Genomic DNA, 25,341 nt, shown 5'->3' on the forward strand with positions numbered 1-25,341 from the left:
ACTCTGGCAACCATGAAATAAAACTATTCCTCCTTATTCCCGGGAATGCTGGGTGTATGGAGGAAATATACCCTGGATGGGACAGCAGTTCATTCCAGGACGCTATTTACACACGCATTCACGCTAAAGGGCAAGTAAGATCTTGGGGGTTTAACAATATGGTGTATCATATCATTCAATATGAGACTTTCGATTTAATAATTCTGCATCTCGAACAATATATTCAACAGACTGCATCATAACAAAATAGGATGTTTGACATAAAATACAGTTTATATTAAATGAGGTTTAATAAATATTTTAATTTAATCAAGCCCCCACTTATCAGTAAAAAAAAAAAAAAAAAAAGTAGCTTCCACACTAGTGAGTCGGGGACTGGAACTAGAGCTGGGCAATATTGCAGAAAAAAAATATATATATATATATTGATTTTTCAACTTTATGAAAGATTCTCAATTATGATTTCAATTTTTTTTTTGTTCTTACATAATGCAATTATGAATAAACTGCAAAATTTTTCAAAGATTTTTATGTATTAGAATGGACTAATGGAAAATGTAGATGTGCAAAAATAGTAACAGCACCATCTATAGCAAATAGTGCAAACAATGGTTCTTTTATATAAAGAATATTTAAAGAAAGGATTTTTTTTTTTAAATAGTTTGCACTATTTGCTATAGAGGGCGCTGTTATTATTTTTGCACAACTTGGTGAACCCTTCTTTCTCAAGAGTAATGTCTTTCATGACAGAAGGAGAATGAGCCTTAATATTATGTTGAAATTATGTGATATTATGTTGAAATTATGTTCTTCGCATATCCCAGCTTGTTAGGAATCTGAGGTCTGAGAGCAGGGTCAGCCGTGATACAGCGCCCCTGGAGCAGAGAGAGTTAAGGGCCTTGTTCAAGGGCCCGACAGTGGCAGCTTGGCAGTGCTGGGGCTTGAATGCCCGACCTTCTGATCAGTAAACCAGAGCCTTAACCACTGAGCCACCACTGCCCATTAATGCAATGCCACCGCAACTGAGATTCCCCATTTACGGAGTGACATCAAATCAACATGGCCGCCCACAGCATCAGAAATAAACAAAGTAAAACTTCTTTTATAAATATAATGTTTATAAATCTAAGTGCGCAGTGTTTGGGAGAAGCGCAGTCTGTAGGGGGCATTTATTAGGTTAAGAAGGCTGTGTTTTTCTTTCATATTGGTTTAAACTTTTACATAGCATTTAAGGATGTTTTAATAAAAAATGTATATATATATATATATATATATATATATATATATATATATATATATACACAGTACTGTGCAAATATATATACACAGTACTGTGCAAAAGCATTTTTTTTTTAGTACAAACTTTGTTATAGATTGTTATTTTATGACTTCTACATTATTGATATAGATACACATATTACATAAGAGACACTTTTCAGACAAAAAAACATAATGAAGGCTGCTGGGTTTTGCTGCAAAAATAAAAAGCAAGTGTGACAATTAAAGTCTCCAGAAGAACTGTGGCTGCTTCTGCAAGATGCTCAGTAAAACTTACAGCTCATTTCTTTATAAAACTGCACACATTGTACCTGAGACTAAAGCGAAGGATCATCACACCAAATATTGACTTTGTTTCATTTATTACTGTTTACTGCTCTTTATAGTATTTTTTAAATGTAGAAACATTTAATTTAATTGTTTTTGAAGGCATCTTTGCTCTACAGCATTTCTTTGCATGTGCCTAAGACTTTTGCACAGAACTGTATATACACACATGTACAAGATCGTTTTGAAAACATTAATTTGAAATAACCGAAATAATTGTGAAAATCGCCCAGGACTAAGTGAAACGTTACAGTGTATATGAGTACCACACCACACGTCAGCACTAATACCACAAACATGTCCGACATCTCTCATCTGTGTCAGCCTCTAAAACTAGATGAAAACAAAAGACACTTGGAGTAAGCAGGATTCAAAAAAAAAAAAAAAAAAAAAGTCTAGGGCTATAGATAGCTACCGGATGTTCACAACACAAGCAGCTAACAGCATCATGGGAAATAAATATCCCTGTGCATCAGACACGCCCCCTTAAGAGTCACACCAGTGAAAGGCTGGCTAGAGAGCTAATGTTTTATTAGCTATTTAATTTTGTTACATTATAATAGACATTTTGTTTCATGACCTGATGTCTGAATGGATCACACAAACACTGTGTTATGATTAAGGTTTAAATCTTTCACTTTTATAATGTTAACTGTTTTAATCAAATGAAAACCTAAGACACATTCAGGCTGCTCATTTTTGCTGTATAGAAAATGTGTCAAATCAGATCAAATTGTAATTTTATATATCGTACACCCCTAAAAAAAAAATCGACATGCATTACCTTTTCCAGTAACTGATCGATGGTGTATTTTTCAGCCGTCTTCTTTTTGGCTCTGTCCTGCATCCTGGCTTTCATCCTGTCCTGTGGTGACACTGCTGTGTTCTCTAGACCTGGAACAAGAATTAAATCAGGCATGATCATTATAATAAAAAAAATACAATTGTTCCTCTCTCCCATAGATGATCATAATGGCAAAAGTGAATATCCTAAAATCTAAACAACACACGGGCGACATTTCAGTCTGTAGCCTGCTGCAGCTTTGTAAAAGTTCTAACTACTACAGAATAGAAATGAAAATCAAATCAAATTAAATAACTTTATCTGATAATATAGAGTTAGTGGTGGGGGCACGGTGGCTTATTGGTTAGCATGTTTGCCTCTCGCCTCAGGGGTTGGGGGCTCGATTCCCGCCTCCGCCCTGTGTGTGTACGGAGTTTTCATGTTCTACCTGTGCTTCAGGGGTTTCCTCCAGGTCCTCCAGTTTCCTCCCCAGTCCAAAGACATGTGTTGTAGGCTGATTAGCATCTCTAAATTGCCCATAGTGTGTGTGTGTGTGTGTGTGTGCGCAGTTGTGCACTGTCATGGGTTGGCACCACGTCCACAGTGTCCCCCACCTTGCGCCCCGTGTCCCCTGGGATAGGCTCCAGGTTACCCCTGACCCTGCGTAGGATAAGCGGTGCAGAAAATGGATGGACGGATAGATGGATAAATTTAGTGGTAAAGCAAGCCTCAATGCTTTTGCGTAAATATTATATGAAATGCAACCCGACTAAACCGACGAACACAACTGTTACCATTTGCTAGCACTCTCGACACAGGGTTCAGTGCCTCGAATCAAAGTCGCGATCTAGTTTAGATGTAAGAGTGGAGATGAGATGCTGCAGTGTGACGCACAAGCCCAGTCCTCTCACTAGACACAGTGAGTGCAGAGTGTCTCTGCAGTTCTCTTACACACAGTGATTCATAAAAGCATGGGTACATGTGTAAATATAACAGAACCATATGGTATATTAAACTCTTTAAGATATGTCATAAATGTGTATGTATTAAATGTAACATGAACACATTTCTATGGGGTTTCTATGTATTTTATATTGATCTTTCATGATCATTTTTGTAATCTTTAAATAAGAAAGTTACATTCCTGTTGATTTTCATGTATTTACAGTAAAGCAATGTGAATTTTTAAAATAGCAGACCTATAATTTCTACTAATTGCCACTATAGGAACCCTCTGCTATAGACATATAAGTCTTATAATAGTGTGTCTGGTCTAAGCTCTGTGATATAACATACAACAATATAACATGATGCTTTTGTGTCAGTAGTTGATCAGCCAGCTATAAACACATAACTTATGCCAAATCCTAGCCTTGATCCCTGATTTGATGAAATATCTTCACACAGTCTCTATGACTACAGTTATATTAGTACCTTTATAGTTTAAAAACTAGACATTTACCTCTACGGTTCTCTTTTCTTTTAGGTTTGCCTTTCTTTTTAGCCTTTGCTTGTCCTCCCATGGTTGTGTTACGATGACAGCAACTCTTGTGATACACAAAACCTTTTATTTGATATTGTTTATAGCGCAGATATGCATATACAGCTCCGAAATGGAAAAGGCATGGGACTTATGCACTCTGACTTTTTTTCACAATCGTATTGATGCTATTCCAGCCTTCTACACCAGGATTGGCTGGACTATTCCAAATCCTGCTCTAAGATTGGCTACTTACAAGCTGACAATAATACTAACCAATCGAAAGGCGTTTTAAAGAAGAGGCGGGGTTTGTTGGAATACGGGTGGGGATAAAAAGTAACGCAAACGCTAGCATGTGGAGCAACGTGAATATCTTGGCTTCCACTTCCGGTAGCAAATTTAATTTCAAAATAAAAGAAATTATGTGTTATGATTATTTAAAATCAACTACACTCTCATGAGAACACGGCTATTTCATACGTGAATGTAGTGTCAAACGTATTTTGTGTATACATAAACGGACAGGTTTATCAGAACAGCGCGAGAGGAGTGAGCAACTGTCGCGCAACAATGACGTACTCCTTACGCAACAGTGGTTACGACAATATTCCGCGCCTTCCAATGCTAATTCCATGTGAATGTCGCCGGGTCTGAATTTTTTGAAAAAAGAAACTGAAAGGTGAGATATGCTCATGGTTTATACTTATGTTTAAAAGCTTGGTTTGTATTTTAGAGCGTAATTAACTGCATAGAGGTTGAAAAGTCGTGTTAGTTGACAGGTAAAGTCTGGTAGCGCCTCCATAGCGACAAGGTCAGAATACTTCCTTATTGAGAAGCTATTTATTGATCTGTTCAAAATCTGTAATATAATTTTAATACTGCATGTTAAAAACATTTGTTATCCCTGTAGGGAAAAGTAACTATCATGTTTACTCTGTGCTATAACTTTAGATATGTGTATATATCTATATATGTGTCTATATATGTGTGTGTATATGTGTATATGTGTCTTTTATATATATATATATATATATATATATATATATATATATATATATATATATATATATATATATATATATATATATTATACACACATATATAAATGTGTGTGTGTATGTATGTATGTTTATAAAATACACCCTGTTTACCTTCAGTGTCTTGCCTTAACATTAGGGAAGTTTGTGTAAATGACAGTGAAGTTTTTAAATCTGAAGGCAGTAGGATGTTTTTTTTTTTTTTTTTAATTGAATTTTTTAAACCACAGATATTTTGCCAGCTTTGCCAGTTGATTAGTGATATTCTCGATGATGTTCTTTCAACCATTCTTTCACATACTGGAATTGCGTTTGCATTAATGCATCTATTCACATATGAAAAAATATCATTGATCTGCTGAAGCTGGCTGTAAGGAGATGTTTAGATACCATTTATGGAAGGAGTCTCCAGTGTCAGAGCTTTGTAAGAGTCAGGTACAGAGTCTTCAGGACAGAGGAGTTCAGTTTCTCAGTAACATGACACGCTGCAATTTTTTTGTCTAATTAACTTAAAGCGAGAGAAAAGCATACTGTAATGTGAATGATAACAGGAACTTGTTTGGTGGATGTTATGCAACATTTAATGTAGCTATACAGTAAATTATTTAAAAAAGCGTTATGTGTTGTTTATTATTAAATGAAAAACTGTAATAGTTGGCAATTTGTTGTCATATAAGAGGAATAAAACATTTCAGGACACACTGTTGTTGGAAAATAATCAACTTTGGGGTGGTAAGAGTAACTGCTTTGCCTCAGGTCACATCATACTACCCCATTGTGGATGAATTTTCTATAACAGCAAGCCTCATCTTGGTTTATTCCTTAATTAATGTTTTAAAATCTTGCCAGATCTTGAATGATTTGTCTCTAAATATGCCAAGTAATCTCAGCAGTACTCTGGATGAAGTGTCTATCTCTTTTTTTTGTTTTTTTTTTTTTTTTTTTTTTGTATTCCAATATGCTTAGCTGTTAAATCACTTATTTGCTTTTACTTCCTTGTGTGTCTTATATCTCATATTTGATTTGTTTCTTTCTCTGTCTCAATCTTCATCTCATTCTTTCTGTCTCTCTATCATCAACTTCCTGTTATAGCCGCTCAACCGATATGTGGATGCCAAGTCTTGATTTCTAGCCACTCACTTGCTTCACTGAAGATTCTCCCAAATGGCCAGCAGGTTTTTGAGCCGGTGCACTCGCCTCTTGGCCGTATGCCCCCAGGCCTCTTCAGCCGCCGGCCGTCTTCATACGCTCACAGCTCACCCAATCACAGAGTATCCACCATGGTCCCAGTCCCTAACCCTTCCCTCCATCAGGCCCCTGAGTCTGGGTGCTGGTCCAGCGCAGGCAGATGAGCCAACCGTCACATTTACACGCACTGAACTGGATATTCGTGTCGAGAAGGCGACCACACCACAGGAAGTGCTGAGTTTGTGGGTGGAACAAGGCGGCTCCGCCAATCAAGCGGGCATGTGTCTGATCCAACTCAGCCGATTGGCAGTGGAAAAGAAAGATATCAACAGAGAAAGTATCCTTCAGGACCCTCGCTGTGTGGATCTGCTAGAGGCTTTGAACTCTCAGGTAAGTGATGCTACAGAGAGATGTGCATTAATGTGTGTGAATGCTAAAGCTGTTTGATTTCCATCAACGTCATGGGATTCAGATATTGATTTTCGAAGATGTTTTACAGATTACTCAGGCATTAGAAGATATTTTATATGGGATGATGTGAAAAAGAAGTACATAAAATTTCAAACTGCATTCGGTCAGGTTACTCACAGTTGCTCCTGCTGTTTGTGTCTGTGTCTATATTCTTGCACCATATCTATAATATAGAATATATGTAAATTGTGACATAGGAATTATAAGGTGCTACACACAAAGGCAATTCAGTGTGCTTTACATAGCACAGTAAAAGTACAAGGATTTTTTTAAAAGGACAGAAATAAGAAGAAGTGGCACTCTTCACAAATAGCAGCCCTAGTGACCAGTTCTTGCCAAGTTACATAAAACAAAAAAGATGCTATAGATTTCGTGATAGTAGCTCAGTGCTGACCACGTGAAAAGCCTGCTGAAATCTGATTGGCTGATGGCAGCCATTTTTATTCAGTAACCCAGTCACCACTATAAAATCCACTTACAGATTACAGAAATCACCTTACAGTTTCAAGGTCTCACAAAAGATATGCATGGGGATGTATTTTTCAACCTACAGATGTATTGTTTATGCTCTAACTCACTCATCACTGTGGTGGTAAAATGAAGCTTTTTTTTTTTTTTTTTTTTTTTTTTTTTTTTTTTTTAGGTGAATGGGATATGGAATGGCACACTGGTTTCTGTCTTGCGTGCTCTCTCCATTCTTGGTGTCCCATCCAGCACTCCAGTGATGTGCTCTCTCCAGACGGAGGCACTGTGGCGGCTCCGGCGCTTCAACTACCGCCACCTTTCCTCTCTGGCGGACTGGGCGTCGGGCTGGAAGAGTCAGGGGTAAACACGAATATTAAGTAAAGCACTAGCATAGTATAAGACTTAATATTGATATTTTTCCCTGTAGCTTTTGGATGTATGAATGAGGATGACTAGTGAATCACACACTTGATTCTGATTTAGTTGATTCAATTGATTCAGTTGATTCGGTAGCTGAAGTGCTTGAATTAGGGATGCACAATGTATCATTTGTTAAACCAGATTGCAGTATTGGCCTTTGCTGTATGTAAATGATTTCACTAACTATTCATTAAATCACCATGTTTCTGTTTGAATGATCCATAACATGCACATTATTCATCAGATGTTTGGTTAAGACAGTCAGACCAGTCTTAAAGGCCAATCTTAAACCATGCGTTTTAATTGGTTATAATGCATATTACACCAACAGTAGGATGCAATATATAATTACAGTATTTTTGTCTGTATCATGCATTCCTCCTGTGACTTGAATCCAGGTACGAGCTATATTAATATATCCAGCTGTGAGGTTTATACCATCTGTATAACCACTAAGCTGTGCAGCAGTGCCTCCCTCCAGAAGTGGACTTTGACATTGCTGTATATTCACAATACCTTCTGGAGGAATTATTTCAGCTTAAAAATCACCGGATTATTTAACGTACATGTACAGCACATTCGCTGTGTGTTACTTTTTAAGGTTTAGTGCATCCAATTGATCAGGGCTCAGTCATGCCATTTGTGGATAAAATGTTTGGTGCATGTGTGGAGTAATCAGTGTTTGGAGTAATCATTTATCTGGCAGATGAAAATTAGAGGTGGTTATATAAAATTACTCCATTACTAGTGCCTATTACTAACTTGTGCTCCTGCTGTTTGGATATGGACATTTATAGTTTGTGTATATATGTTGCAATACAGTTAGTTGTGTGTGTGTGTGTGTGTGTGTGTGTGTGTATGGCAGACAGGGAGATGAGCTACTGACGTCTGTGCTAAAGCAACTGGAGCTGCGCTGGACAGAGCTGAATGACCCCCGCACGGTCACCATGCTCATGAGCCGAGCCGCAAGACTCTCCCCTCCGCTCATGGAAAAGCTCGAAGATAAGGTAAACACACAGACACACACACACACACACATATACATGTGGCCAATATTAACATATGTATATATATGTAATTTATAACTTTAATATTCGCCCAAATTGTGCATTCCATTAAGTCATGCATCACGTGATGGTGGTATGTGTTATGAATATTAACAATATTACAATGTTATAGAATTTTTACTCCTTTAATATTATTAATGTTATGTGGTGATACCAGAGACGTAGTGAAAACTAAACTTTTCTGCTTTTTCAAGCATCCATCAGAGCAAATGCTGATAAAATTTCAAGGCAGTTCACTTAAAGGGAAAGGACTCAGGACAGGAAGGACAATTTGTTATTTGTTACCTTCGCCATGCGCCGATGTAATCTAGGTCAGCTTTGACTTATGAATTTGTAAACCTTGGTCTTGTGTGATGATAGAAAACAAGGCAGTACTATGGTCTCTTTATGGTCTTGATAAAAATGGTGAAAATGGTGGTGCTGCTGTTTATGAAGTAGCAGTGAAAACTTCACCCCTACATTCTCTCCACATTCTCTATCATGTCAATAATAAAAGAGTGAATACTGATGTTTATACTGTACTGATACTCAGATCTAAAATATGTCTGCTGATCAAGAGTAAATATCTTTTACTACAGTCGTAGAGAGTGCTGTATTTTGTCCAACATGAGCAGACTCAGCACGCTTATGTAAGACTTGTATAAAGTAAACTTATGCACTCAGTTGGGTGAATTTTGCATTTCTGCAGATTTCAGTTAGTTTTCATTACCTCAGTGGCGTTGAAACAGTCCTCTAATGTTGACCACATGGACCATCCTCAGGCTGACGCAGCAACCATACACAATTTTCAGCATGGCATGATGCAACATGATTTTGAAGGTCTGTTCTTGCTGTTCTGAAGCAAAGATGGCAAATCTAATAGACTATTAACAAGTTCTCACTATATGAAATACATTTTCAGGAATATTATGGTATACTGATAGGCAGGTATGTTTGTTTACCATTTGAACAAAATACACCCCAAATCAGTGACCCTGCTGAAAGGATTTATCTTTGGATGTCTTGGATAAATTAAACAAGCTCAGCTTCCACCATGTATCTTGCATGTCTGATGCTACCTTATCATCTTTCTGCACCAGGCCCTGGAGTTGGCTGAGAAGTTCAGCACTGAGGACATCCGCAGGGCGACGTTAGCCGTGGCATTGCAGGGCCGCCGATCGGTGCCACTCCTGCGTGCGCTGTCCTACCACCTGCACCAGAAACCATCTTCTGAACTCAATACACCACTGCTGCTGGACATCGTGTTCGCTTATGGTCAGTTAATAAAATCTACTTCTGATTTAGTCATGTAGCTGGATTTTAAACAAGGTTTAAAAGCATTTTACAGTTCACAAATCAGTCTTCTATGGGTTAGAGAAAACCTAACCTGCTGAGTCATATTACTATAGTTTCAGTACAAAGTTCCTAAGGGCTGGTATTATTGGGTTTTATTGCTAGTGATCCTAACCGTGGTTAGTATATTCTGTTTTTCGCCTCATCGATACAGCCTTGCATACATATTCACCCTCTTGCTCCTATCCACAATTTGCTGCGTTACAACCTGGAATTGAAATGGATTTTTTTTTTTTTTTGGATTTGATTTACACAATATGTCTAACATTTGGAGGTACAAGATATTTTTTATTGTGACACAAAGTTTAATTGAACAAAAAAAGCAGACATTTGTTGGTTGCATAAGTATTCACCCTCCTGGGTCAGTGCTTGGTAGAACTGCCTTCTGGGATGTGTCCCTATAAGCTTTGCACAAGTGGATCCTCATATTTTTGGTCCATTGTTCTTGGTAAAATTTCTCCACCTCTGCTAGGCTGGATGGTAACTGGATGGTAATCTTGTCACAGATTCTCAATCAGCTTGAGGTCTGGATCACTCTTGCAGACTGAAACAGGTTTGCCCTGTATTTGTCTCTGCCCTCAACCCGGAGCAGTTCCCACTCCCTGCTGATGTAAACATCCCTAATGGATGCTGCCACCACCATGCTTCACTGTGGAGATGGTGTTCTCAGAGTGATAAGAAGTTCCAGTTTGTAGCACTACAAAATGTGGAAAAGGTCTGAGGGTGGGGAGTGAATACTCATGTAAGGCACTGTAACAGCAGTGAGACATTTAACCATGTATGCACCTGCATACATCTTGGATGATATTACCATGCAGTTTTGTTTTTCAAATGCTTTCACTGTAGTTCAGATTCAAAGTAGACAGTTGCTATTCTGATTTTCATTCCTGCAGGTAAGCTGCATTTCCACCAGACTCAAGTGTGCCAGAGGATGGCTGCTGAGCTTTTGCCTAGATTACCAGAGATGAGCGCTACTGAAGTCATGCGCTGTTCAAAGTCTCTAGCCTTCCTGAAGTGGCTCCACCTGCCTCTGTTCGAGGGATTTACCCAGGTATAAACCCTATTCATTCAGCCCATCTACATATTAAACATGTTCTAATAATTGGGTGTTTGATATATTACAATATACAAAGGAGCAACTATTCAATAAAATGCCAAACCATTCATCTATACTGTTTACCGGATGAGTGAAGGCTGAAAAACATGGCAGAACTGCTGTTCAGGCTGAGAAACACATTACAGTGAAAGACGCCACAGGTGCATTTAGTTGGTAGCATAGGCAGTGTTGCCAGGTCTGCATTTTTCCTGTGGAATGTAGCTAATTTTGACCCTAAGCATATGTAACTTAAATAGTAAAGCATTAAATAGTTATGCTAGACACCTTGATCTTTGACACCAAAGTTAACTCTAAGACGGCAAGCTAGCTAGCAGTCATATAAGAAATAAAACAGGATAGGGTGTGCTGTTATAGGAAAATAATCAGCAGTATGCCAACGATTAACACTTTTTAACCCTTTTGTAGTTACCTTTGATATTGTGCTACATCCACAAAACACTTTAGCTCCTGTTATCACTTGGTTTATAGTGGCAATAAACTAATAAATGAATTTAAAAAAAAGTTAATAAGACCAGGAAAAAAACAGATTTTCATGTTACAGAGAAACCAGGAATGCAAAGTCATCTGTCCTGAAGACTCTCCCCTGGCGGAAAAACTTTACAAAGCCCTGACACTGGAGACTCCTTCCATAAATGTTCATAAATTTAAAAAAAATATATATGTATAGTACAGAAAACTTGTGCTTTTCTTTGTTAAATAACAACACAGTTTTTATTTTAATTAATTGGTTATTAGATTTGGATTATTTGGGGCATCCCCTAGTGAATGAGCTGTTACTATAGAAACGATACCATGATCACTGTAATATACTATACTATAATATGATATAATATAATATAATATAATATAATATAAATCTATGGTTTATATTACAGAGCTGTTATACAGAGCACCTTAAGACCAGTCAGGTTTGAGAAAAATCGAATAGCACTGTGGTAAAAGAGTACATAAGTGACTGTATTTTTAAAAAATACATTGTCCTTCTTTCTGCCTTTCAGCATTTCGTGAAAAACAGTGAAAAGTACAGCACGTTGCAGATGTGTAACCTCCTCATGGCCTTCGCCAAGCTCAACTTCCAGCCCAGTAACAAGGAGCCATTTTACACGAAGGTAACCAGTCAGGAGTGGGATGTGAGATTAAGTAAATTATGCTGATTGTTATTGGTTGATACCATTAAAAATGATTTTATCTGTCCTGTGTGTGTGTTTGTGTGTGTGTAGGTTCATGAAGGTTTGGAAAGCTCCTGGAAGAGCTTGGAACCTTTTGTACTGACTGATGTAGTCTGGGCTCTCTGCGTTTTCCAGCAGGCCAAACCCGAGTTTATTGCCGCTGTCACAGACCCTGCGTTTCAGAGCAAAGTTACAGGTGACAACTGAATAACAGAAATCCCAGTTCCAGGAAAGCTAAATCTGTGATTTCTTTCTAATTAGGTTCATATTGATCTTGGGGGTCATACAGTATGCAAGGATAGAATGTATGAATGACTTTTCTCCTGTTTCATTTTAAAGTCCTAAGATGTCACAAGATGATATTTCTCGTTCTGTTCAAACGTTTATCAAAACCATATGCTCCTGATTGATTAGAGTCGAAAATAAATTAGTGAGCAAAAGATAAGCTAGCAAGTGTAGCATCAGACTTTCAGCGAAATGCTGAAGATGGGTAGCATACAAACAGTTTGCACCTTTTCCCTGGAACTTGAAATGTCAAATATGCAAAAAAAAAAAGAAGTTATATTTTCCAAAATATCTTGATATTGTTTCAGATATGTTTACATTTTTTTACATGTATGTAAATATTTGCAGTAAATATATTTGGGAATTTCAATTCAAAGACATTAACTAGCCACTTCAGTTAATTCAGTTGACATTCAGTTGATGGTCTGATCAAACATCAGAATGAGAAAAACATGTGATCTCAGTGACTTTGACCATGGCGTGGTTGTTCGTACCAGACAATCTGGTTTGAGGATTTCAGAAAGTGGTGAGTTACTGGGATTTTCACGCACAACAGTCTCTGGAGTCTGTAAATATGAAAAAAACATCGGAACAGTGGAAAGGTGTTGTTGATTAGTCAGTGGAGAATGATCAGACTGGTATGAGCTGACAGGAAGGCTACAGTAACTCAGATAATCACTTACTACAACCGTGGTGAGAAGAAAAGCACCTCAGGACACACAACACTCTTACAAGACCACATCAGAGTCCACACCTGTCAGCCAAGAACAGGAATCTGAGGCTATACTGGGCTCACTGACTCCGAACAGCTGAAGATCAGAAAAACATTGCCTGGTCCCCTTTTTGTTGCATGATTTTATGCATTGCACTGCTGATACATGATTGTCTGACTGGATAATTGCATGAATGAGCAGGGGTACATGTGTTCCTATTAAAGTGGCCATTGAGTGTATGTGTAAATGCTGTATATTTTTCTTCAATATGGGGTAACAAATCTTCTGCGCAGTTTGTTTTTACTTGCTGTTCTTCATATAGCCACATGATGTCAGCAAATACCTCTTGCGGGATTTTTTGCAGCCAAGGTTGTTGTACTTCAGTGTAACACAAACCTCTGAACAGAACAGTGTCTTTTCAGCTCCACCTGCTTCAGACTTCATAATCTTTCAATTATTCGAAAAGCACCAAGCTAGTCATGTCAGTTTTGCATTTCCTATCACTAAGTATAATTAATGTCTCTGTTTCTTTACCACTAGGAGGCAGTGGTGCTCGTGCAGAGAACTACGCTTTGAAGGTGCTTCATATTGCTGCCTCAGGGCAGCTCGAATCTGGCATGCGTGCCTCCGTGCCGCTTCCAGCAGTCCTTGAAAAACAGACCAAGCCCAGCCTAACACCCGTTCAGAGCACCCTACACAAAGCCCTGCACATCCTCACTGAAAATCGCACAAAAGCGCTGCGCAAAGACATCAACACGGTGTACGGGTGGAACATAGGTGTGTGTGTGTGTGTGTGTGTGTGTTGACTGTCACTCTGCTGTAGTAAATTTTATAAGATTTAACAGTGAAGCATATGAATAGCTAGATTATGTTGTATTTATTTATAATTGATTTGTTGTGCCGCTGTTTAGATGCAGAAATTGTGGTGGATTCAGAGAATAAGCCCATAGACCTGGAGAACCTGGAAGCGCCACACTTACCTGGAGGGGGCGGCACGGAGCGCTTACCTGAGGGAGCACGCAGGTGAGGGTCGAAAAAACTAAACCTGATCCTGAGCCCAATGTTAACCTTGAATACAAGTAAACAGTGAAGATGCAAATGTTAAATTTATTTCCAAGATAATAGTCACGTGTAGAACATCCTAATTTCTTCGCGTGACTAATGATGAAACGAAATGCAACGCATTTCATTTACGCAGCAATTTCATTGGTATTTCTGAGAACTGTGCAGTATATCCTGTGTTTTTATGTATCAGGCTATGTTTGGCTGGTATAACAAAACCTGTTTCCTTATTGGTCAGCCTGTCTGTCTGTCTGTGTTTATCTTTACATGTCTGTAAACCTGTCTGTCTGTCTGTCTTTCTATCTACTTGTATATCTCTGACTTTGTCTCTCTATTTGTTTTGGTCAGCATGTGTCTCTCTGCCTCTTTGTCTGTGTGTCTCTCTCTTTCTATTTGTATATCTATGTCTGACTCTTGGTCTGGATCTGTCTGTTTTTTTAATCTGGATGTCTACCTGCCTCTGTCTGTCTTTCTGCTTTTGTCTGTCTGTCTGTCTGGTTGGCTCTGTGTGTCGCAGACTGTTAGACAGACAGAGGCATACTGACACTCAGTCCACAACACACACAGCCAACCAACAAAAGCAGAAAGACAGACAAAGGCAGGTAGACATCCAGATAAAAAAAAACAGACAGATCCAGGCTGAAAGACAGACATAGACATACAAATAGAGAGAGAGAGACATACAGACAGACAGAGACAGACAGAGAGAAATTAGACAGACAGACAGACAGACAGACAGAGGCATACTGACAGTCTGTCTGTCTGAGCGTCCCTGTCTGTTGTATTCTTTAAAATTATAGCTACTTATGCCCAAAAGATTCATCATAGTTATCACGTTATATATTTTCGTGTGTGTGTGTGTGTGTGTGTGTGTGTGTGTGTGTGTGTGTGTGTGTGTGTGTGTGTGTATGCGTGCCTGTATTTATGTATTTAGGTTGGCTTTTGTGGCCTGGGAGTTCCCTCATTTTGCATCCAGGAGCAAAGATCTCCTGGGCCGCTTCGCCATGCAGAAGCGCCACCTGCAGCTGGCCGGGTTTCTGCTAGTGGAGGTAGGTCATAAAGTGAGCGAGAGAAAGATGAAAAGAACAAAAAAGCAGCAAAACATGAGGGAAATATCAGCGACTTGTTAGTCTAGCTCTCTTTATAGCCTTATTTTGAGACTTCTTTTAAATGACGACATGACTGGGGATCAGTTAATTTCATGCCAGGAGAAGGGGATATTTTTTAGAGGCTAGTTAGCGTTTGCCTTGTGCTTCTAGGGGCCAGTTATCTTATGCTAGGACCCTAATTAGCAAACAGTGTATACATCCATTCCATCCCCCCACTTTCAAGGTGTCATTTCGAACATAGCAAAATCTACATAACTGCACAAAAGCATAGAAGAATCTGTATGCACATGATAAATAATCATTGGTACATAGAGGTATCCGTATGCAAAAAAAGAATCTAGCTTCCAGCTTCTAGCTTTGTCATGCTAATTATATCAACCCACTGTGTAAATTTAGATTAGATACAATAACAGATGTTTTCTGTATACAAGCAGCTAATATGTGCTACCATGTTACTGTATGTGTCATGTTGCTCGAGGCATTTAATGTCACTGATTTTTTTACATTTCTGTGCGCTTGACATTGCTGTCAGCCACGGCTAGCACAAGTTAGCTACGTTCGTGCTGCAGCGTCTGGCATAGCAGATTGTCCCATGCTTGGTTTAAAAATAGCAGCAGTAGCAGAGAGCTGCAGAACAGGATTGAGACTCTCTCTCTTTCTCTCCCCCTCTCTTTCTCTCCCCCTCTCTGCAGCATTTAGGATAATCCTGTTAGAACTGGATTGACTTGGCTGGTTCTTCTATTAGTTCAGACTGAAAAATGATTAGGCAGTGTTATAGCTTGAAAGAAAAGTGAGCAAAACAGTTCCAGGAATGGAGTCGACAGGCTGATTGAGCACAATCTCTTCCTTTTAGTTTCTGTATTTGCAAACGTAATGCTTCACTTTTCTTCCATTTCAGTGCTTCTTATCGTTTAATCTAGGGATGCAAGATTTAGCTGCAAGATTTATTATGGCGTGTTCTTACTTCACCTTTTCAAAGAGGACACCAATATTTGCTATGTAACACTGTAGCAGTACAGGTAAATTATTCAGTTAAATCATTGGAAAGTCTTGCCAGAAGAGTGGAGGTTATTATAAAAGCAAAATATATACTGCACATACAGACAGGTGATGAATTAAAGGAAAACCTGCCAGGTTTGTTACGCTGTGGGAGCCATTTAATTTTGCTGGCATGGTTTGTTTCCATTTGTCCGCTTAGAGAGCAGGGTCACTGCAAATCAATGCAAAGTTCTTCTTCTGTAGGATATCACCTTTATCTTACGGTGAAACATTTATATCCTGAGGATGACCCCGCCCCCATTCACAGGGCATGAATGGTTTGATGAGTGTGAAAATGATGTAAATCTTATGTTATGGCCCTCAGAGTCACCAGATCTCAACCCAAATGAACACCTATGGGGAAAGTTTGGACCAACGTGAGCCAGTATAGCAAATGCAGTGGATAATGCAGTGAGAACCTTGTTAGCTAAGTGTGATTATCTTTGATCATGATTGTGGATAGCTACACGCCATAGCCACAAGCTACCTGTAAACAGATATCGGCCATCGAAATGTCTGTGATGCTTATGCAAAAGAGCGAAGTGTGCTTACACACAAAGTTTTGTTGTGGTAAAAAAAACACTATAAACAAGAAATTTAGTCAACAGAACAGAGCTGACTGAATTAATCAGCAATTATTTCCTCACCAAGGAACGACTAGTGAAGAGATGACGATGAGGCTTGTGATTAAACCATATAATTCTTTCACGTTTGGCAGTAATGTTGTTTTTCACATAAGTAGATGAGGTTATAAAGGTAGAGGTAGGCGAGGCGACGTTCAGTGGAATTGAGATGAAATCTCATGAAGATGCGAAAATGCAATTTTCTCCCTTTTCACTTTTGTGAGTTCTAAAATTATTTTTAAAATGCTAGGACTTTACTTCTGGTTGAGATTCAGCAAAACTTGTAGATTTTAAAATTATATATAAGGATAAAGTATATGTCAAAATTTGACCATGTGAAGCGTTTCCCAGGCCACACATGACCTCTTCCTGTTGTGCCTCTCTTCAGGTTCCGTACTTCGAGTGGCTGGAGTTGAAGACGGATTGGCAGCGAGTGTCCTATCTGAAGGATAAGATCGGGAAGGCTGTAGCTGAGGACATGGCTAAGTGAGCTTATGGACTGCAGCACATCCACAGACCAAAGCAGAACTTCAGAAACACACAGCAGTGCAAATAAAATTGGGCTCCCAGTTGTTTAGGTACAGCCGGAGACAATCAGAGAGTGAAGGTCATGAAACATTAGTTTATTCACCAATGATAAAAGTTCAAGGACATGGATCTTCAGGAACTTCATGCAGAAATTATATAACACTGAACACTCATCTTTACTCATCACTAAATTATAATTATGATGCCATAAATTGTGAGTATCAGAGGTCCCAAAGATATTGTCAGCTTAGGTAGTTCATCAGCATTCTGTATACTATGTACTATGCTATGTGAAAATCTGCTTATTTCTAAATGTATCTTTGTTTCAAGCTGTAATTTGAAACACATCTGTATTTCAGGTGTATACAACTTTATTTGGTCATTATACAAATTAATTCTGGTTGTGTCTTTTACCTATGTACCATTTTTTTTAAAATACATATATATACATCATTGGAACAAATTCAGTCTCAAGCATCATACTCAGATAAACAGACTTTATACTGCTTATAATAACCAGCCAGACAAAACGATCAGTTCTGCAAGTCTTCTTAAAAACCGAAAAGGATGTCTCCTCGGAGAACTCTCTTTCCACTAATAATAAACTCCCACTTACCAGTTGTGATGTGGTTGCCTAGACAACAAGATGGGGCTTTCCTTGTTGCCAAGGAGACAGTCGTTGAGACTGCTTAAAACTGAATGGGGTGTGCTCAGATCTAAGAGTTTGAAACATTTAAAAAACATGCTTTTTACACATGAAATATATGATTCAGTCATCATTGTGAAGTACAGCATATGGACAGAATAAACTGTTACTTGAACTGTTGTATTTGGTTCATATCTGGGTATTGGTGATTACGAATTAAGGAACAGGATAGTAAAGCAATTTTCTAAGCATAGCAAATTAATTGTGGGCGGAGTTTAGGATATTGGATTCAAGTTACAAAGATGTTAACAGTTAAAGGATGGAGATCATTTGAATTTGGAATTAATTAAGTTTAAATACTTAGCTGGGTGTACAGGGGCTTAGTGGTTAGCACTGTTGTCTCGCACCTCCAGGGTTGGACATACGAATCCCGTCTCCTTCCTGTGTGTGGAGTTTGAATGTTCTCCCCATGCTTCAGGGGTTTCCTTCAGGTACTCTGGTGTCCTCCCCCAGTCCAATGACATGCATTGTAGGCTGATTGGCATTTCCAAATTGTCCATAGTGTGTGAATGAGTGTGTGAGTGTGTGCGATTGTGCCCTGCAATGGGTTGGCACCCTGTCCAGGGTGTCCCCCGCCTTGTGCCCCGAGTTTCCTGGGATAGGCTCCAGGCTCCCCCACGACCCTGTGTAGGATAAGCGGTACAGAGAATAGATGGATGGAAATACTTAGCCCTGAACAATATTACTTAGACCTTGTTATTAAATGCTTCAAACAGTAAAGTCCTGTGAAAAGGGAGAATACTAATTAATACACGCAGAAATCAACACTGAGAGGCACATCAGAAGTGGGACAAAAAAACCTAATGCAGTATTACAGGTACAATTACAGATAATTATAATAGTAATAGCAATACTTGTGTTATGAGCCTGAGTACCTACATAAAGTAACATCTGATGTACGTGCCTTTTGAATTCAGTTTCTCTGCTCCTGGACGGGTAAGATTGAAAGAAATCGAAGATTTTAACCAATAATGCACCAATTCAATTGAATTTTATTTATATTGCACTTTTAACAGTAGACACTGTCAGAAAGCAGCTTTACAGAAGCATCAGTTATGTTGTGTGTCCAGGCTTGGTGTGATATGTAAGGAATGAAACGTGACTAGGCATGCTGTTACAGGAAACTAATCAACGCCAGGGTGGTGTGATGATTATTTTCCAATAACAGCATGTTTCCCAGGCTGTGTTAGAGGATTAACTATGTTATTCCTCTTATGCCACAGAAATATGTAATGATTACTAATGTTAATTTATTAATGAATGACACATTGTGCTTTTGATCTGTTTATAGATTTATTAGGTTTATTGTTGTGGAACATTCATGAAACAAGTAAACATTCATTCCTTCACCAGCCTCTCTTTTTTCTCTCAAAGTTAATAAGACAAAAAAAAATGCAGCTTCTTCAAGTATTACAGATGTCTTTGTTAAATAAAAGTAAACAACACTTTTTTAAAATTTGTTTATTATTAGCTTTAGATTAAGTGAAGTGTCTGCAATATAGGTCCTTGTGAACGAGTTGTTAGAAATAACTTACTTTTATTGTGAAAATTAAGGGAAACGATGAGAGGAAAAAAATAAAAAAAAGTATACAATTATACGATAACTTATTAGAACAACCACATTAATATAAACTTGTGATTTGAATTATAGCTGGCACTTCTGTCAGAGCTGCTATTATAGAAAATTAATCAACAACTTCGGACCAATCATATTTGAGAATTCAACAGCTACTGTGGTTTAATTCATTTTAAAACTTCTTTTTGAAAACATAGAGTTCCAGGATATACACCAATGAACCGAAGTGTTTAGTTTGTTATGATTGGGTTTAACAACTGGTAAACAAGAAATCTAAGATTTTTATTCATTTTTAAAGCAACTACAAATGACTCTCTTGAAGTCTTGGTCTTCAAGGCAGCAGCACTTACTATTTAGATACAATAACATTTTTAGCAAAGAAGCTATTTTGTTTATATTGCCTAATACAAGCGTGTCCCAGAATGATTTCAATACGTTCTTCTTTTGTCAAAGGCATTCTTAAAGACTATGTAAAAATATATATATATATATATATATATATATATAATATAAACTATGTATGAAAAATTTTGGAAGACATTTTGCTAAAAAAAAAAAAATTTCCCTTATGTATGGAGACTTTGGGACACCCTGTAGTTTGTAGGAAATTGATCTTATTAATAAAAAAGATTATTTAGAATCTGTCTGTATTCAAACCATTATATTTAATATCCAGATTTTAATATTTTATAGAAAAAATTGAAATTCTTTCCCATATTTTCTGTCTTATATAGCCATAAATACCCAGTTGTATTTTGTAATATAGCCATTTCTGCAATTTTTGAAAAAATATGCAGTGTAACAGGCCTTTCCCCTATGTCTATAATTAGTGCCTTTCCAACAAAAAAATATGTGACTAAAAAGAAATAATTGATGAATTGTAGATGTTTTGCATTTCATTTATTTAATTTATTTAATTTATGTTCATCAGCCTTTACGATAACCTTTACCAAGACTAGGAGCCTTCAAAAAGCTTGACAAGAGCTCTCTCTCCTCTGTACAGCCATTTTCTTGCAAGGCCGTAGGAGAGGTGACTGAGTTTATCTACGCCACATCATCAGACCCCTCACGTGTTTAGAAGGATTTCTTTACCATCCGCACCCATTCTGTCTTTCTTTCTCTCCAGGGTTCATCTGAAATCTGCTTAGCACAGCCACTTAATGAGAGTCCTTAGATCAGACAGACACAAGTTGAGAAGTGGGACAAAAGGATGGATTACTTAAATCTATTAAAGAGTATTGTATGCCATGGCAACCCAAACAAAAAGCAAAACACATCATTAGCCTGAATTGCTTTTGCTATGATCAGAGAGGACCAAACCATAAAAAAACAATGTTTTGAATAAAACATGTACCTCTGTTTTCCATATGAATATGTGTAATTACTGTTTGAAGAGTGAGTGAACATGATCACATTTTCAAATATTCAGATTCAGATTTTACATTTTTTAAAATTATTTTGATATGTTTGCTCCATTTAATTTGCTCCATCTGTTCATTCATTCATTCATTCATTCATCTGGTCACGATGAAGCCAGAGCCTATCCCGGGAACATTGGATAGGAATACACACTGGATATTAATGTATGCCAGTCCATCGCGGGGCACCATGCACTCACACACTCATACACACCTAGGGGCAATTTGGAGTAGTCAGTCCAACTTCCGGCATGTTTTTGGGAGGTGGTTTATGTTCTGTTTGATTTAAATGGGTTTTTAGTTTTGCTTAAACATGGAAAATGCCACTCTTGAAGGAAGCTATGCTTCATTGTGAATTACTGTATAGTCAGGATACAATAATATTATACAGGTGAATATTGTATAATAGACTGTCACACCAAAACCCAAAAACATCATCAGTATTACTTATACCTAATCTGCCAAACAAAAGTTTTTGAAAATACTGCATTAAGAGTTTGGGTGAACATTTGGTTAAAGAGATGGGTTCTAGTTAAATCATCTAAAATGAGAAATTATATGTAAAAATAGGTATAAGTGAACTGAGAAATTTTTATATTTGCATTTTATCTTATTTGAAAAAACTCTAACTGTACTGTACCTGGAAAAGGCTGATCTGGATGTCTCAAATTAGAAACATGTAGCGAAAAGTTTGTGGATACCTGACCATCACACCTATATGTGGTTCTTCCCCAACTGTTGCTACAGTTGGAAGTTGGAAGCACACAATTTTATAGGATTCGTTTGTATGCTGTAGCATTATGATTTCCCTTCACTGGAACTAAGAGGCCCAAACCTGTTCCAGCATGACAATGCCCCTGTGCACAAAGCAAGGCCCATAAAGACATTTTTTGCCAAAGTGGGTGTGGAAGAACTTGAGTGGCCTGCTCAGAGCCCTGACCTCAACCCCACTGAACACTTTTGGGGTGAACTGGAACCTGGATGTACACCAGATCTTCTCGCCCAACATCAATGCCTGACCTCACTAATGCTCTTGTGCCTGAATGAGCAAATCCACACAGCCATGTTCCAAAATCTAGTGGAAAGCCTTCCCAGAAGAGTGGAGGTTATTAAAATAGCAAAGGGGTGACTAAGTCTGGAATGGGATGCTTAAGAAGCACATATGGGTGTGATGGTTAGGTGTCCACAAACATTTAGACATAGAGTGTATATTGACAAATTTAAGCTTACTGCTTTACCAAACAAGTGCACTCTGAGAGAAAATCCATCCATTTTCTGTACCTCTTATCCTACACAGGGTCGCAGGGTAGCCTGGGGCCTATCCCAGGGGACTCTGGGCACAATGCGGGGGACACCCTGGACAGGGTGCCAACCCATTGTTGGGAACTAATGTTGCTAACATTATTGAGATGTAGCAGACAAAGTTGTAATGTTTGAATGGCAATTTAAAAAAAAGAGAGAAATTCTGCAAAAAGAGCACAATTCACTGAATTAATCAGTGACTAATTCAGCACTGATGTGATCAACTGGGTCACGAGTGACAATGATGGCTCTGGTTGAGACCGTAATGGGAACAAATAACCACAATTATTGTATGTGAAAAAAAAAGCATGCGATGATTCAACATCCCTAAATAGCTTATTTTGTGTTGTAAAAATTGATATGATAACATAAAGACAAAATTATACAGAGTAATTCCATTCTTAATACAGGTGTCACTTTCTAGGCTGATGACGTAATGTTCAGCCTGCACGTGACCATGCTCACTGTGTATTTATCTGTGTGTGTGCTCAATCTATCACATTGTTAATTGACTTAGTACTGTGGAGGATTTGGAATTGGCATGTTAGGTGAGAATTTAATCAATATTGCATTAGGGTGCAAGGGGTTTGGGCAAGCCTATACATGTAGTACATTTAAATGGATGTACATGTGTGTGTGTGTGTGTGTGAGAGAGAGAGAGAGAGAGAGAGAGAGAGAGAGGAGGTCTAGGGACTTTCCAGGAAAACTGGAACAAGGCTTCAGAACAGAAAGCTGGGCAGCTCTGCAGAATTCCTCTAGAAAGGTTCAATCTTTCAGAAAAGAAAGTGAAAAACAGAGAGTGAACAGTCGTCTCTAGGAAAATCCCATAGCCTCGGCAGCAATGGGATTTTCCGCATACGCAGTTTCTTTTCTAAAGATGCAGTGAATGTTTTACACAGCTCAGTTGCTGTGGAAACATGGAGCATGGTTCTGTGCTACAGCGTCCCACTGCACACAGGAAAAAGATATACTCTGCCCTAATTTAGGTGGCAGGTGTTTTAAAGGAAGGACAGTCACATTTTTAGAGAGCTGTGAGCTCAGACATTAGTGATGGCTGGTCATGATGTTAGATGGCAGGATTAAAATCTAATATACAATCAGGTCCATAAGTATTTGGACAGTGACACAATTTTCATACATTTGCCTCTGTGCACCACCACAATGGATTTGAAAACAAGCAATCAAGATGTGATGGTAGTGTAGACATTCAGCTTTAATTCAAGGGGTTTAACAAAAATATTGCATTAATCGTTTAAGAATTACAGCCATTTTTTTACAGAGTCTTTCCATTTTCACAGGCTCAAAAGTATTTGGATAATTAATTGCTAAGCAGTTTCATGGCCAGGTATGGCCTGTTTCCTCATTATTTCATGATAAATTAAGGAGATAAAAGATCTGGAGTTGATTCCAAGTATTGAATTTGCATTTGGTATCTGTTCATGGGAACTCTTAATATGCTGTCCAAAGAGGTGTCGATGCAAGTGAAGGAGGACTTGCAAAGTCTACAATCAAGAGATGCCTTCATGAATGTAAATATAGTGGGTTTACCTCAAAACCACTGGTAACACTCAGGTTCAGAAAGGCCAGATAAGACTTTGCTAGAAAACATCTAAAAAAAAAAAAAAGCCTGCCCAGTTCTGGAACAAGATTCTGCAACAAGATTTTATGTTGTTGCAGAATGTATGCTACATTCTGTAACTCAGTCACAGCAACATAAAAATACATAAAATCATTTATTACATATGGATCTTATTCAAACAGCTTAGTAGAATGTATCATACAGAGCATTCAGTTAAAAGTTTGATACATTGATATGCAACATATGCTTGTGACATTCTGTAATGTTGTTATTCATCTTATAGAAGTTGCTGCAATTAAGTTGCAGGCAAAAGCTTTTTCTGTGAGGCTAGGTTGCACTGAAAGGCTGCATAAATCTATAGTAAAAGCTAGAAAGAAATCAGCCCTAGCCTCGCTTCTACCATTCTGTGTGCTTTTCTTAAGACCAGTGGTGGTGCTGTTGTGCTTGGTTTAATAAAAGTCCAAAATAATATCTTAAGACATTTATAAGCAACAAATAATCTAATGTATTTGCCAAAAATATTGTTGTATTATTTATTATCTCTGAAAAACCCCACTCCTGATAGGGCTGTAAACCTTGCTTGCCTCTTAAGGTAGTTACACATATGATATGTGTATAATATGAATTCATTTTTACACACCAGTTGTCTGTCCTTGTTTAATAATAATCAATTCTAAATGATAATGATTCATTTATATTCAATTATAATTGATAATAATCAATTTATGGGATTATTCATTGGTTTTTAAATCGATGTATCTGTCTAAATCATCCGATCATTACACCACTAAATAACTAACGAAACTAGCTCTGAACTAGCTCTAAACCTAAACCTTCCTCTTTCTTTCACTATTGTTTTTCCAAAAGTAAAAATATAAACTTACTCAAGAGGAAACCTGTATAATAATGTATAATTCTGTGACCACATTCATCATTTTCCTCTGTGTCCTCCAGCAAGGCAGCAGCCTACATACACAGTAGAAATTTGCTGACATCATCATCCAACATCCACTTGCTTAAAGGAGCAAAAGGGGGTGGAAGACTGAGTGATAGAACAACGGACAAGAAGATGAAGAGGAGGCGGTAGAATAGGAAAGCAGAGGATATGCAAAAAAAAAAAAGACAAGGATGGTGAGTGGAGAGAGACAGGACGAGGGAGGGTGATACAGAAGGAGGTAGAGGTTCTGAGACCGCAGGTGGAAAGGGAAAGGGAGGGTGTGTGAGAGAGAAAGAGAGAGAGAGAGAGAGAGAGAGAAGGAGAGGGGTT

General features: G+C 38.0%; 2 protein-coding genes across 3 annotated transcripts in view; one reads left to right on the plus strand and one right to left on the minus strand.

Annotated features, from left to right (window-relative positions):
- Positions 1-4,037, minus strand: part of si:dkey-12j5.1 (uncharacterized) — a 73,757-nt gene extending 69,720 nt beyond the window's left edge. Inside the window, exons 1-2 of one of the 2 annotated variants that reach the window (XM_053228027.1) lie at positions 3,852-4,037; positions 2,390-2,499 (exon numbers count right to left, since the gene is read on the minus strand). In XM_053228027.1, coding sequence (XP_053084002.1) covers positions 2,390-2,499; positions 3,852-3,912 — 171 coding nt within the window. In that variant the 5' untranslated portion in view covers positions 3,913-4,037. The remainder of the gene's footprint in view (positions 1-2,389; positions 2,500-3,851) is intronic. The other variant, XM_053228026.1, reaches the window with a different exon arrangement.
- A 349-nt stretch (positions 4,038-4,386) lies between these two features.
- tbrg4 (transforming growth factor beta regulator 4) lies at positions 4,387-17,893 on the plus strand. The gene is made up of 12 exons (XM_053228119.1): positions 4,387-4,548; positions 5,999-6,484; positions 7,209-7,390; positions 8,316-8,457; positions 9,597-9,771; positions 10,743-10,900; positions 11,965-12,075; positions 12,187-12,331; positions 13,674-13,910; positions 14,045-14,156; positions 15,130-15,244; positions 17,354-17,893. Exons 2-12 carry the CDS (start codon positions 6,071-6,073, stop codon positions 17,453-17,455), a joined length of 1,893 nt encoding a protein of 630 aa, XP_053084094.1. The 5' UTR covers positions 4,387-4,548; positions 5,999-6,070; the 3' UTR covers positions 17,456-17,893.
- The last annotated feature ends 7,448 nt before the right edge of the window (positions 17,894-25,341 follow it).

The sequence above is a fragment of the Pangasianodon hypophthalmus genome, chromosome 22, assembly GCF_027358585.1.
Source record: "Pangasianodon hypophthalmus isolate fPanHyp1 chromosome 22, fPanHyp1.pri, whole genome shotgun sequence".
Lineage (NCBI taxonomy): Eukaryota > Metazoa > Chordata > Actinopteri > Siluriformes > Pangasiidae > Pangasianodon > Pangasianodon hypophthalmus.